The following is a 14,320-nucleotide window of genomic DNA, read 5'->3' on the forward strand; positions in this document are numbered from 1 at the left end:
TTTCTACTAATTTGTGTAAGACTAATACAACCTTCAGAGAAAAACACATCTATTGGTAACAGACAAGAATTCAGAAAGCACACACTATTAAGTTTCTTAATCTTTAATAATATTATGCTATTATAATCTGGATAATACAAATTTAGAAATACCTTAGTGTTTACAGTTGTACCTTCATCATGATATAATGCAATACTTAATTGATATCACATGTGGGACACAAGGGATTTAAACACCCTCAGCCCCCCGATCCGATCCTGACATGGAGATGACGTTCAGAAACTCGGACAAAAGAAGGCAAAGGCCGGCAATCAGACCTTTTTAGCTTATTACAGATAATCGCCAATTATTTGTTCTTTTACACCCAACTTTGAAATCGTGAATCGTTAATCAGTTTGGCTCTTGTGAACGCGGTTGGGATGAGGGCAGTACACTGCTGTTGAATGTGTACTGTCAATCCATACATTTATCTTCTCACTTGATCCCATAACCCTCAGACTTTGAGCTCTATTGGCTCTGAAACTAAATTGCAAATCCTTTTATCTAATTTTAAAGAAAACAAGCTGAATACAGAGGCCAGGATGTTGCGTATCAATTATTTATCTAATTCCAATCCATATTTTAAGCCATATTAAATCCCGGTTGAAGGGGATGCAAATTCTGTTGTGTATTTGTTAATTATTGTTAATTATTTGTTAATTAAAAGACATATACGGATAAACGTATAAGTTTTTGTTTTGTTTTAAAAATAAATGTCCGGATCAACAACAACAACAAAAAAAGTGATTACAAGGTAAAATTGTGCGTTGAATACCCTAATAAAGGCACGGGGTCACATGTGCAAACACTGCTGTATAAATGAGTAAAAGATGTATAATGTATAAATCTATTTCTAACTAAGAATATAAGATATAAAATTTAAATCCTAAATGGGTCCTTTTCCTTGGTCTTCCTCCCGGGTCCTTATAGCTTCTCCAGTTCTTTGAGGAGTTCCCCAAAAGCTGTGACGTACCACGTGCTCTTCTCCTTCACCTGGGGCCTCACCACGTTCCCCCCAAACCCGATGAAGGCGTTCTGAAAACACAGACGGACAATGAAAAGAAAACCACTTCCGATTACGCAAATTATCGCAAAACCCATGATTGTATCCTCTCTTAGAACAGAAACCACTGATTTTAAATTTGTGCGATTTCCACCAAGAAATACTCACTGTTATGAGCCTCAAATTTACAATATAAAGACCAACCCTCCAAAAAACGTATATATGCAATTCTAATCTAGATCCAGAACTGTTCCAGACTTTTAACGGAATAAGATTCGTCGGGTGATGTTTGCTCGTTGTCCGTACCGCTGGGGGGCAGGCCTCCAGGTCCGTGGCTCCGTCTCCGATCATCACCACCGTCTCCAGACCGAACTTCTCCCTCAGGTGACTGATGACCCTCCCTTTCCCCCCCGACTCGGCCGTCAGCTGCGACTCGTCGAACCCGGCGTACTCGCCTGCATGGAAGGACGACAGGACAGTTGACCGGGGTTTCTGACCCCAAGGTGGAGGAAACGCAACCTGCCGCACAGCGATTGTCAAGAAAAAAACATACCGTTGAAGTAGAACTTGAGGCGGTTGGCGTACACGTGGTCGAGGGGGATGTTGAGCTGCGTGGCCACGTGCTCCACGATGCAGCGGAACCCTCCGGAGATCAGGAACACCTTCACACCCCGCTGCTGGAGACAGGCCACCAGCTCCCTGTACAGAGGACACAGAAAGCCGTTCCTGCACTTCACCGAGGCTCGGACCTCCCGGGTGAATCCTGAACGCAGCGAGTCTGGAGTCTATCGCCCCCCAAAGAATCCCACCAGCATTCTGAATTGCAAGAGCGACAAGTGTAACACGACTGGCACAAAAGTGACCAATCGCAGGCTCATCCTATTCAAAGCAGACCACCCTGGGGTCAACTGGGGTTAAATGCATAGCAGAGAGGGTTACTGACAGCGTGAAATAGATTAATAAACTCAGGACTGATGACAATAATACAATAACACGATGAAAAGCAGACGTTGAGAGGTTTTGAAGAAAATAAAGAGAGAATCTGTTTGCATCCTATTGCTACGGCCTGTACATAGTTAAGCAACGCATAGCCACTTACTTAATGCCTGGAGTTAAATGGGGAGGGTGGTCTGTGATGAGCTTGTTCACTTGTTCGCGGGAACATCTGATGATGGCAAGACGTTCTGTTAACGCGGTCTTAAAAGTCATTGAGCCTCCCATAGCTTTGCGAGTCCTGGAATGTATGACAGACAGAGAGAGAGACCAGCAAAATTAGACGACAAGGTACACATTTAATTTATCATGAAAAGAAAAAGTTAAAATCTGGTTACTGTTAAAAATGCAGCTCATAAATGTAGTTTCTGCACCTTATAGGGCCCAGATAAAATCTTGAACCAACCCACCCATCTCAGAATATAATACTTGTTGGGGAGAACTTGCAAACACAACTGTACAACCATGCAATGGGTGCGGGCCCAAATTTTAACTGAAGCCAGGCACCTACATTTCCGTGACTGCATCCCCCACTCCGCAGAACTTGGCCAGCTCATCGATCCCCTCTTCTTTGATCACAGTGCTGTCCACGTCGAAACACACAGCATCAGCGCTGCGGAATATCTCCTTCGTCTCCAGCTGGGTGGTCATGTTATACAATATTCTACAAGAGGGATTTCAGACACATCCAGCGGATTAGGAATGCAGGCACTGGGGGCCAACACAAACATTTGGATGAGGGGAATTTCCATGCTTATTTAGTTTGTCATTTCATTGTTGGCGAAACTTGTACAAGGTTAACAAAAGCATGCCTTTAAATAAAAGGCCACTTCTTATAAACTGGCCCCAGTTCCCCCATCGCCAAGGTAACGAGCGCAGTGGGACACTGTACTGAATTAGCAGGCTACACGTGGTGGCTGTTTCTGAGCAGCCTCCACTCATTACACTCATTTACTAACAAACCCTGCAAAGTGCACGTACAAAAACTGTTATTCACATCGAACATATAATGGCATGATACGGAACAATTCATTAATGAATTAATAGTTGGTGTCACGTCACTCACGCCGTGCACTTGTCAGAAAGGAATGCGAGGGGGGGCATCTAATTAAAAACACAGCTTGCAAAAATAAAAGCATTCATTTTGTTGCAATGCCGATGTACTGTAAATCAGTGTCTCCGTCTCAAACGTCAGGTAAAGGTCTGGGGGTAGAAAGGCTGCATCGATCTGACGACTGCAGACGGGCGGATTGCATCATCCTCCGGCTGCACAGGAGCCACCTGATCCCGACTTTCAGACCCGCGCAAACACGTCACACAGCTGCCCACGATCTGCTCTGACGTGCGGGCACATTTTACATGACAATCCTAACATCGCATGTAACATGTCAGGGTCGACGAAACACGCAAGCTGTGTCAGCGCTGTGTGCGAGCCACGGCAGCAGCGGTGTGGCCGGTTGCAGTGTGCGGGTGTGCGGTACCTTCTCCGGACATGCACGGTGCTCTGCGGTCTCCAGCGGCGCTCGGGGCTCCGTCCTGCAGCTGCTCATTGAAATGCCTCGCTTCTCGGGGAGACGGGCTGATGAAGGGACATGTTGCACTGTACGATTCACTGGCCTATTTTAACTCGTCCAGCACATCAGCTGAGCAAATCACAAGCGATCCCCGCCTGCGAGACCTCCTCCTCCGGGCAGCCTGCCAGCAGGGAGCCGGCTGAGCGCCGAACAAAGAGCGCAATTAGGCGAAAGCACCCGGGGAACTCGAGCAAATGAATAAAATACTGATGTATGAGCTCTCAGAGAGGGCCCAGACACTTGCTAAATAGAGACTGCAGTGTGTTTTTAGTAAAATACACTCATTTAATATGGGAAATAAACTGCTGTGTGCTATTTTCGGAGCATCATAACAAAAAGGACTGACAGACATGCCCAAGTGTTTGTGTCTTAAATTAGCCAACACATCTCCTTTATAAACGAAGTGGAATATTATCCAGCTGTTTATGTTTCATAATAACTGTGACTGTGACATAACATACTGACAGATAAATGAACTAGCTAGATTATAAAGTATCTTTATATATATTGCTCCTAGCAGCATCTTTGGCACAACATATTGTATTCTTTTGAATGGCAGTATGCACCACTACACTGCAGTATACCACAGTATATTACAGTATACTACACTTTATAAAACGCACTGCAGCGGGCTTACTGTGAGTGATCTGTCTACAGCTGAACTGACCACACAGGGCAAATCACCACCAAGACAAGCAGTTTTTACACCATAAATAACCCTTTAATATGCATATATGACCCCAATAAGCAAAAGACAGAGTGGTACATGATATTCAAAAAGAACCAAAACGTGTCATTCCCAACCATGTCATGATATACGCGACCAAAAAGTGACACACAACCAAAAAGTGTCTTATAATATACTTACATTTTCAACACATTACGTCACCAGAAGTTAAGTGTCAGCGCCTCAGGTTGGGTTAGAGCTGCAAATAGGGATCCCCGATGTAGTTGCTTTAATTAAACTAAATTGAATTTAAATTGAACTTTAAAGAATAATAATGTAAATAGCTTGCAAGAGGGCACGACTGCGCATGCTCTCACAAGCATCGTAATAAATAAAAGCCCGTCAGTCAGTGAGAGAGGTCAGACCCAGATAGCACAAGAGGAAGACCGGCTGCGTCGTGACGTAGGACGCAAGGGACGTTATACGTGCGTCTGTCGCAAGAAAAAAAGGCATCCATGAATGATATTTCTCTCCACCAATCACAGACCAGGATCGAGGGTTCCATGGCGGTATGCACCAATCACAACCCTGGGGGAGGGACCGAGGAAGCACGCTAGACTGTTCTAGAAACCGGCGAGGGCCCCCGTCTCTCTAGCGCTCCTCCCCGGGCCGCTGATTCATTCTGCTGTTGCTCCGGTGCTCTCAGTTCCCGACTCTAGTCTGCCGCCATGACCGCCGTGAAAGCGCTGAACCCGAAGGCCGAGGTGGCCCGAGCCCAGGCGGCCCTGGCCGTGAACATCAGCGCGGCCCGCGGGCTGCAGGACGTGCTGAGGAGCAACCTGGGACCCAAAGGCACCATGAAAATGTGAGTCTTTCTTCCTGCTCCCGCAGCGCGCAGGCGGCCGGTCTGCAGCCTTTGTTGGCAGCACTGGAGCAAAACCACCCTGTACCTCCATAGTGTTAAAACTCGACATTAATAAACCATTACAACAGCCCGTGTTCACTGCGCGCTTTTATCCACAAAGATCATTATTAAAACTTGCACAAAGGAGCAGAAAATGTGACGGAGGCCTCGCTACGCAAATGGCGTAACGGTGCGGGATTCAAGTTAAACGCATTGATTCGTGTATGTATCGCAGAGAGATCATGTGCTCCAGATATCGTGTCTGGCTTTTAAACATAGTCACCTATAACACCCATTTAACATAATTAACACATTTTTACATCTTTCGCGCTAATTGTTTCAAGCTCATCTGGTAAGTTCCACATACCTGCGCAAGGAGCGTAAGTGACGGCGCAGAATACCGTTGAGGCAGCGGGAGTGAGGCGCGGCTGGGTGGGGGTGGGGAAACGGTACACACGTGGGGCCGCTAAGATTTAATTTTCTTTAATAAAATTTGTATGTATGGTATTATCTAAGAATCCCCTTAATTAAACCTTTTAACTGACAACCGGATGTGATGGATCGGGCCCAGACTTGTGAATAACACCCGGATTTAAGTCATAATTGTGTTATAAATACATTTAAGATAAAGTGTATGGTTTGGTGGATGTTTAAACTTTGAGAGGTGTATTGGTGCTGATTAGGGCGTATATTTCTCCTGCAGGCTGGTGTCTGGCGCGGGTGACATAAAGCTGACCAAAGATGGTAATGTCCTGTTGCACGAAATGGTAAGAGAAAGTTCTTGGCTTCAAAGTAGAAGCTTTCGTGTTAAAAACATCAGTCTAGTCAATCATAGTTTTCATATTGTGTAGCTGTGGTATAATGTAAACTGCGTGTGTTTATTTAGTGTTGCACGGGGAACACCCATGTCTGCTCTGTAGCTCTCTTGGTCATTAACCTGTGCTAAAGTGAAGTGTGGTCTGTACCTCTGCATGGGAAGAGCCCTGGTTTCTACCACATGTATTCAGCGGACCAGTACATTCAAAACAAAAAAACTTTTACACTTATGCATGCATGTGTAATCTAGCTCTGCACAAAATTAGTGTCATCACTCAAGAAACACTGACAGTGCATGGCTTAAAACATGAAATATGCAGGTGTTTTGCTGTTCAGAAGTGCTTGTTTTGATTTGAGGAGGTTCTTGCAGACCTTATATTTGTTTTGTGTCCATTCTTGCGTTTACGAAGCAAATCCAGCACCCGACAGCCTCTTTGATCGCCAAGGTGGCCACGGCTCAGGATGACATCACGGGAGATGGCACCACTTCCAATGTGCTCATCATCGGAGAGCTGCTGAAGCAAGCGGACCTCTATGTGTCTGAGGTCAGTAACTGAATCGGTAAAGTACTGTGGATGAAATGCTTTTGTTAGGAATTCAATTAAGTAATTGGGTTTCGCTGTATTTATTTTAATATCCAGGGTCTCCATCCCAGGATAATAGCGGAAGGATTTGAAGCTGCAAAAGAAAAATCTCTTGAGCTTCTGGAGCAACTGAAAGTGACTAAGGAGATGGACAGAGAGATCCTCATCGATGTTGCCAGGACTTCTCTTCGCACTAAAGTCCACGTTGAGCTCGCTGACCTTCTAACAGAGGTAAGACGCCGACCACGTTTTGAACTAAATCGCTTGTGTGCTGTAGTCTGTGCCTCGGTTCTGTGATGTTTGAGTGGAAGGCAATTCAAAATGTCAACATCGTGAGCCATAACATCTAGTGGGAGCATTTCTGGCCATTAGAGAGTGATTCCTGACAATTGAGTCTCGCTCTTTTTTAACGAGTGTTTCCACACGTCTCCAGGCCGTGGTTGATGCTGTTCTTGCGATCCAGAAGCCTAACGAGCCTATTGACCTCTTCATGGTGGAGATCATGGAGATGAAACACAAGACAGACAGCGACACAACGTGAGTGAAGCTGACTTTTGTTTCTTGGATATTTAATGCAGTTCTACCCTGTTTTAGCTTGGACGATATTGGTGAAGAATCATTGTGCTTATGTTGTGAACATCTGACAAGAGAAACCTTATCGCTGACTGTCCTGCTAAAGCCGGTCCTTTTAAGACCATTAAGCTCAGCCATTATGTATCTCTTGTCCCCTGCAGCCTGATCAGAGGACTGGTCTTGGATCATGGTGCTCGACATCCCGATATGAAGAAGAGGGTTGAAGACGCTTTCATTCTGACGTGCAACGTGTCCCTGGAATATGAGAAGACGTAGGTAGACTGAAAATATGGGAGGAGGGGACTAGAGTTGTGAGTGTGGAGATACTCGCTAATTAACATGATTAATAAGTGTCAGGAATAGGAGTCTTTCAGCATTTTTTTTGTTTTGTTTTGGGAAAGGAAATGTTTCTTCCTTTGATTGGGTTCACCAAAAACCTGCACTGGAATACTCGGGAAGTTCTGGAATCACTGCCACTCTGTTATGATTTAGTCTTTCACATTTAATATTAACATCCTCTCCCCACCCTCTGTGTTTCAGTGAAGTGAACTCTGGGTTTTTCTACAAGAGTGCCAACGAGAGGGAAAAGCTCGTAAAAGCAGAGAGGAAGTTCATCGAAGAGCGAGTCAAGAAAATAATTGATCTGAAGAACAAAGTGTGCACTGATGATTCTAAAGGATTTGTCGTGCTTAACCAGAAGGTAAGTGTGCCTTATTAAAGGGGAACTTTCCCCGTTCTGTGGTAATTTAAATGGGCTCAGTTGTGTTGCGAGGAACTTAAGTTGCCATGGGGAGAAATAGAAAGGGTTATGTACGTTTAGTGTCATTGGTCAGTACAATGTTGCACAGGGAACACCCATGTCTGCTCTGTAGCTCTCTTGGTCATTAACCTGTGCTAAAGTGAAGTGTGGTCTGTACCTCTGCATGGGAAGAGCCCTGGTTTCTTCCACATGTATTCAGCGGACCAGTACATGTTACAAAAGAGTTTATTGAAGCTAATGGTGTTACATTAGTAACATTTTGTTTGCATAGCAGATGTTAAGCATTGTTTTGCTTCGCAGGGGATCGATCCATTTTCCTTAGACGCACTTGCAAAAGAAGGGATTGTCGCCCTTCGCAGAGCCAAGCGGAGAAATATGGAGAGGTGGGTTTTTGTTTGTCATGTTGGAATGACTCCTGCTTCGGTAGGAAGGTGAATTTTTTCACACATCTCTGCTGTGGCTCTGTTTATTGAAGTGAATAGGAGTGAGAGAATGCATGGCCGAATTCTGTATTACTCTGTCAGTAGTACATGCAGTCAGACACCATGCCAGAGTAAGTTTCACACTTATTTTAACAATGAGATGAGCACTGCACCCTCATCCACCTAACATAAGAGTGAACACAACCTACAGTATTAGTCCTGTGTGTTTCGTTTATCTATGCGTGAACCCACTCTTCAACTTGTATGAAATCTTACTAGGAAATGTTTAAAAACACAAAATGTGGTTATCCTTTGCTTGTTCTGATGTTTATTTTACAATTTTTCAGACTTACTCTGGCCTGCGGAGGTATTGCTATGAACTCTGTGGATGACCTCACGCCAGACTGCTTGGGTCATGCTGGTCTTGTGTATGAGCACACTCTCGTAAGTTTGTTTCATGAGGTTTTAATATTGTTGCACTCAAGAGCATTTCTGAATCTGTGTTGATTGAAAATAGTAATTTTCAATGTATAATTAAAATGAATGCAGTCATTTAAATTATATAGTTGATTTTAAAAGGGATTTCTTAAGTCATTTTACAGTAAAACTGATTGTAGTTTTAACAAATAATATAATGACAAAAATGCACTAAAATGCAAAGCTTTTCCAAAACAAAGCACGGACGAATTCTGCTCTAGCTCCTCACATAGTTAAAGCAGTCAGACACCATGCAAGAGCGAACTTCACCCTCTGTTAAAGCCGATTCTTCTCACGCAGTGGTTGAATTGTTTTCCTGAGTGGAGACATTTATTTAAAATGGCGTGAATGGACACGGTTCACTTGATCCATTAGGCTGTTGGGTGGTGGCTTTCCAATCCACTCATTTTGTGTTTGTGTGTGTGTGTGGCACCGCAGGGAGAAGAGAAGTTCACGTTCATCGAGAAGTGTGGCAACCCCCGTTCAGTGACCCTCCTGATCAAAGGTCCCAACAAACACACCTTGACACAGATCAAAGATGCGGTCCGAGATGGGCTGCGCGCTGTCAAGAACGCCATCGAGGACGGTAGGACGGAAGCTTGAACTGTAAATGTGCTGGCCACCAGATTACTCGAGTGGCAGAGCTGTTAAAGTTGCACTTCTCTTTGTAGGCAGTGTGGTGGCCGGAGCTGGAGCTTTCGAAGTGGCTGTGGCCGACGCTCTGGTCAAACACAAGCCCAACGTGAAGGGCAGGGCTCAGCTGGGGGTGCAGGCCTTCGCCGACGCCCTGCTCATCATTCCAAAGGTAGGTGTTGAATTGCCCAACATCTCTCTCCAGCTTCCAGTCTCCCGCCAGCCTCGGTCCTGACCCTGTTGACCTCTCTCCCTGCTAGGTTCTGGCCAAGAACTCTGGGTATGACCAGCAGGAGACCTTGGTGAAGCTGCAGATGGAGTACAAGGAGTCTGGGCAGCTGATCGGGGTCAACCTGAACACAGGTGAGTTGATCTCGTATGGTTTAAATGATCAGAAATTAGAAGCTAAAAGATTTTAAATGCCTTGAAGCTATCGGTTAGAAGATTTCCTTTAAAATGAACGAGCCATCAGAGGTGTTCTACCAGTCACACACATCATCCTTAATATTAATTTGGAAGATGTATTAACCAATATGTTTCTGTATTCAAGGTGAACCAATGGTTGCAGCCGAGGCAGGTGTTTGGGACAACTACAGTGTGAAGAAGCAGCTCCTCCATTCATGGTAAGAGCTGGTCATGAAAACCTCTCTGAATTTGTTAGACTGAGTCTGTAGAGCAGGAAATCCCAAACTCTTCCCTAGAGCCCAGTCCTGCTGGTCTCCGATTTCAATTGCTTAATTGAACAATGCAATATCGGACTCAATTATGTCATTAAGATGTAACTGTTGACTGAAAGTAGCGCGCATGGTGTAACCATCCCCCCCCCTCTCTCTACAGCACCGTCATCGCAAGCAACATCCTCCTGGTGGACGAAATCATGAGAGCCGGAATGTCTTCCCTTAAAGGCTAAGGGGACAGAGAATCAGTCACCTGTGGACACTCGCCGCAAGCAGCACTTTCGTCATCCTCCAGCGGGAAGAAGCCAACATCCACCGTGTATCTCTGGCCGTAGTGACACGCGAGGCATACTCTGTAACATGTCTGAGAATCCATACGCCCCGATCGGAACGTTTCTTTCCTCCCAAATTAAGACGTGTTTATTTATTTGTTTTGTTTTTTCAGTTTGTTTTGTCAATGGCACTGAGCTGTACAGAACAGTTTTCCACTCTTTATATCCAATAAAAATTTGTTTTGGCTCTGAAAATGGATTTAATGTGCGAGTGTCTTAATTAAACTGTAATTAAGCTTTACTTATGTTTAATTTCGCAATAAAACGCATGACATTTGACTCTTATTGATGCTGTAAAGCCACAAAGTGTAAAATCTTTGACTGGTAGTATAGGATAGTCCTGAAAATATGAAGCCTATTCTGAGGTGTTTTTGATTTAAAGAAAGTTGGTCTGCTTTGCTAGTCTAGTCACCTTGGCTGCCTTGCTAAGCAATGTTTATAACTAGGCATCACATTAAACATATAGGCATGCATGGTCCACAGTTTAATATTGATGCCTTCTCTGTATTTTTGCACTTTGTTTGCACTTATGTTGTAAGTCGCCCTGGATAAGGGCGTCTTCCAAGAAATAAAAATAATAATAATATACAGCACAATTACTTATTAATGCACAAATCTGCCACTTCTACATGTTTAATCACCTTATAGTAACAAACCCATGGATTTTCTACAGCTCTGCACACTTTAGGGGAGAAACTAAGTTGTCCTGGCTGAGGCAGAGCTTCTACTGTGCCAGCAAACTTGTTAAAAGGTGACTTGCATATTTATGTATGTATTAATGCATGCATATACAAATCAGAGCTTTTAACATTCTTAACAAATTTGGTTTCCATAATTGACTTCAGTACTGAGATGCTCATCAGAGATAAATAAATCGGCACCAACCATACTCGTTACTCCCACCAGTAGGTTTGGCCATTTTAGGTCTGCGATCCCTGCGCGGAGTTACGTCACCATCACGTGTTCTCCCACCCGGAAGTAGATAGTGTAGAGGAGACTGACAGCTTCCTCTAACGTGCAGCGATGTTGGTGTTGCCATGATTTGGAAGCGATTTCATACCGCAGAACCGCTACGCCCGCAATATATTTCTTCTTCTCCCACCGTTAGACATTGTGTTATAGTTTTTGCAATCAAATAGTTTATATTTCAGTTCGATAATGCGACTCTTACACATTGCACTCTTGCTGCCTTCAGTTCTTGTGGCATCCAGCACCTCCACAGGTTTGTCTTGTCGAGTCGTTTCTTTATGTTAATTGCTCTTATTTGGTGCATTTATATAATGCGTGGAGTTGCAACGTATACACCAAATACTTATTTTGTTTTGCACCAAATATAGACTTATTGTAATTTGACTGTTTCCTCTATTTTGACTGTGCACCAGCACGCAGTGGGGATGGCCAGATGGGTGCTGTGGGATAAAAGCCCTGAATGAAGTTGAAGCTGGTTGCTTTGCAGATGCCGTCATGGTGCGGCTCCCCGGAGGGCAGTTCTCCATGGGCACCAGCGCGGCCGATGGCAGGGACGGGGAGTCGCCGGTGAGGGAGGTGGCAGTCGGCCCCTTTGCCATTGATCAGTACCCCGTTACTAATGCAGACTTCAGGTGGGGGGGATACACAATTTGCAACAACTTCAATTCAGAATTAAAGATGATTTGCTTTTCTGTTTTAGACTTTGCATCCTATTGAATATCGTGTGCATGGCATGTGCATGGCTTTCATACAGTATTAAATCATGCATGTCATGGTACACGTTGTGAACCCACACTGTATTGTTGTCGTGTGTGTGTATCTGCAGAGAGTTTGTCAGGGAGCAGAAGTACAGGACGGAGGCGGAACATTTCGGCTGGAGTTTTGTTTTCCAGGATTTTGTTTCAGAGGAACTGAAGAGCAAAGTCACCCAGAAGATTGAGGCGAGTATTTTCTTTCTTTCTTTCTTTCCAACTTTGAGGTGTGACTCATAGTGTAATTGTAATATTGAGGTTATTTCCAAGTAATATTTTGATTGGTTAAGCTAGGTTTCTTCCATGAAGTAGCTGTCTGTGTTTTCCACAGTCGGCCCCTTGGTGGTTACCAATTGAAAAGGTGTTCTGGAGACAGGTAAGGATTTATTTTCCACCTTATAATATGACTTAATCATATAAACTTTGAATAATTCATTTTTAAATCAGCAGAAATTGTGTATATATTTACATAAAACCAGCACCAACTGTTGTATAGGGGATGTGCCTGATGACTTGATTTTTGGGGGGTTAGTTTCTGTGGAGTGGTTTGATTGACATCTTGAAGTGAATTATTGTCTAGGTTGTTCTAATTCACTTTGCTTGTCCCCTCCTCCAGCCGGCGGGTCCTGGGTCGGGTATAAAGAGCAGGCTGGACCAGCCCGTGGTGCAGGTCAGCTGGAACGACGCCCAGGCCTACTGCCGGTGGAGAGGGAAGAGGCTGCCGTCCGAGGAGGAGTGGGAGTTCGCAGCCCGGGGGGGACTCGACGGTGAGCGAATGAGCGGTGAACACGCGTGACGACGTGTATGAAGAAGGTCTGGCCGTGTGAGGGCCACTCCCGCCCCTGGAGAGCCACAGGGATCTGCGGGTGTTCGTTCCAACTACAGATCATCCCGATGGCTTCAGTGGAAACGAACACTGTGAAGGAACAAAGTGTGCTGGTCTTGAGAAACGAAGGAGTTTAATTTCCTCATGAATCCTCATGGGTTGTGGCTCGGCTTGAACAGCAGCAGTGGTGGATTAGCCCTGGAAGTTGGAAACTGTGGTTATTGTTGTAGCCGATATGTCCTCCTGTTGATCAATATTTACTGTTTATTTGCAGGCAGGACATACCCGTGGGGAAACAAGTTTCAAGCGAACCGCACCAACCTCTGGCAGGTCAGAGTGGCTTCTATGTTGAGCTTTATCTGTGTATTATTTACTAATAGTCCTAATAGTACTAATTTAAGTACTTAAATGATTAAAAGCTATTTACAAAAATAAACTGCCCCTTTTTTAAATCTATCTTGAATCCTTATTTGAATTCTCAATATATTGTTCAGAGCATCTCAGTATGTGGCAATTGACCCCCAGACCCTGTGTTTCTCTCTACAGGGGGAATTTCCAGGTCAGGATGCTGCGGAGGACGGATACCACGGTGTCTCGCCCGTCAAGGCCTTCCCTCCCCAGAACAGCTATGGTGCGCCTTTCCTGACTTTCCTCTACTATCAGTTAGCTGTACATTCCTCAGTATGAGACAGCAGTCATGCTCAGGTCAACGCTGCTGTTCAGGTGTGTAACCTGCTGTCTCTCCGCGCCAGGCCTCTACGACATGCTGGGGAACGTGTGGGAGTGGACGGCGACACGCTTCCCCGGGGCACAGACCATGTACGTGTTGCGGGGGGCGTCCTGGATCGACACTGCGGACGGCTCGGCCAATCACAGGGCACGAGTCACCACCAGGTACAGCTGCAAATTCAAAATTTCTCCATAGGTTTGTTTTTTGTTGGAGCTGATTTCCCCGCTGCCCTGTCACACCAGTCCACGGTTTTGTTTTCTCTTGGGAATGGCAGAATGGGAAACACACCCGACTCCGCGTCTGACAACCTGGGCTTCCGTTGTGTGGCCGGCCCTGATCACGTGACCGAGCACAAGACGGAGCTGTAGCAGCTGCGACTTGAGCGACGGACACGGGAAACCACGACACCCCTGACCGGTGGGGATCTGTATTTCTCTCCTATGGAGATTGGAAACAGACTTTTCTTACCTACATTTGAGTTTTCCACTAATCCAATGTGAACTTTTTTAATTAAAGCTGGCTGATCTTCTCCAGTGCTGCATTAAACGAGTACTGTGTTTTTCTCTCGGGTTTAAAGGGCTCATAACTG

General features: G+C 45.0%; 3 protein-coding genes and 3 non-coding genes across 9 annotated transcripts; 5 read left to right on the plus strand and 1 right to left on the minus strand.

Annotated features, from left to right (window-relative positions):
• Positions 1-87: 87 nt before the first annotated feature.
• On the minus strand, positions 88-4,739 carry psph (phosphoserine phosphatase). Of its 2 annotated transcripts, XM_066696206.1 has the most exons (7): positions 4,478-4,738; positions 3,517-3,748; positions 2,547-2,699; positions 2,142-2,276; positions 1,596-1,741; positions 1,349-1,497; positions 88-1,074 (listed from the first exon to the last, which is right to left on the minus strand). In XM_066696206.1, exons 3-7 carry the CDS (start codon positions 2,684-2,686, stop codon positions 964-966), a joined length of 681 nt encoding a protein of 226 aa, XP_066552303.1. In that variant the 5' UTR covers positions 2,687-2,699; positions 3,517-3,748; positions 4,478-4,738; the 3' UTR covers positions 88-963. The 2 variants fall into 2 exon arrangements, with proteins under 2 accessions (XP_066552303.1, XP_066552304.1); XM_066696207.1 differs by lacking the exon at positions 3,517-3,748 and having other exon boundaries at positions 4,478-4,739.
• Positions 4,740-4,915: 176 nt separating this feature from the next.
• cct6a (chaperonin containing TCP1, subunit 6A (zeta 1)) lies at positions 4,916-10,653 on the plus strand. The gene is made up of 14 exons (XM_066696204.1): positions 4,916-5,141; positions 5,884-5,947; positions 6,407-6,541; positions 6,638-6,811; positions 7,014-7,117; positions 7,315-7,425; positions 7,694-7,853; positions 8,214-8,296; positions 8,683-8,779; positions 9,251-9,398; positions 9,484-9,617; positions 9,706-9,808; positions 9,996-10,068; positions 10,283-10,653. The coding sequence occupies exons 1-14, from the start codon at positions 5,005-5,007 to the stop codon at positions 10,353-10,355; spliced, it is 1,596 nt and encodes a 531-aa protein (XP_066552301.1). The 5' UTR covers positions 4,916-5,004; the 3' UTR covers positions 10,356-10,653.
• LOC136718629 (small nucleolar RNA SNORA22) lies at positions 6,069-6,202 on the plus strand. The gene has a single exon (XR_010805301.1). It is a non-coding gene; the product is annotated as a small nucleolar RNA SNORA22 (small nucleolar RNA).
• LOC136718628 (small nucleolar RNA SNORA22) lies at positions 7,994-8,127 on the plus strand. Its single transcript, XR_010805300.1, has one exon. It is a non-coding gene; the product is annotated as a small nucleolar RNA SNORA22 (small nucleolar RNA).
• Positions 8,408-8,539, plus strand: LOC136718624 (small nucleolar RNA SNORA15). Its single transcript, XR_010805296.1, has one exon. It is a non-coding gene; the product is annotated as a small nucleolar RNA SNORA15 (small nucleolar RNA).
• Positions 10,654-11,428: 775 nt separating the features above from the next.
• Positions 11,429-14,277, plus strand: sumf2 (sulfatase modifying factor 2). Of its 3 annotated transcripts, none has more exons than XM_066695204.1 (9): positions 11,429-11,676; positions 11,837-12,055; positions 12,250-12,364; positions 12,507-12,551; positions 12,792-12,942; positions 13,276-13,331; positions 13,548-13,632; positions 13,754-13,895; positions 14,006-14,277. In XM_066695204.1, the coding sequence occupies exons 2-9, from the start codon at positions 11,919-11,921 to the stop codon at positions 14,097-14,099; spliced, it is 825 nt and encodes a 274-aa protein (XP_066551301.1). In that variant the 5' UTR covers positions 11,429-11,676; positions 11,837-11,918; the 3' UTR covers positions 14,100-14,277. The 3 variants fall into 3 exon arrangements, with proteins under 3 accessions (XP_066551301.1, XP_066551300.1, XP_066551302.1); XM_066695203.1 differs by having other exon boundaries at positions 11,911-12,055; XM_066695205.1 differs by lacking the exon at positions 11,429-11,676 and having other exon boundaries at positions 11,914-11,990.
• The last annotated feature ends 43 nt before the right edge of the window (positions 14,278-14,320 follow it).

Source organism: Amia ocellicauda, chromosome 22, assembly GCF_036373705.1.
Source record: "Amia ocellicauda isolate fAmiCal2 chromosome 22, fAmiCal2.hap1, whole genome shotgun sequence".
NCBI classification, from domain to species: Eukaryota; Metazoa; Chordata; class Actinopteri; order Amiiformes; family Amiidae; genus Amia; species Amia ocellicauda.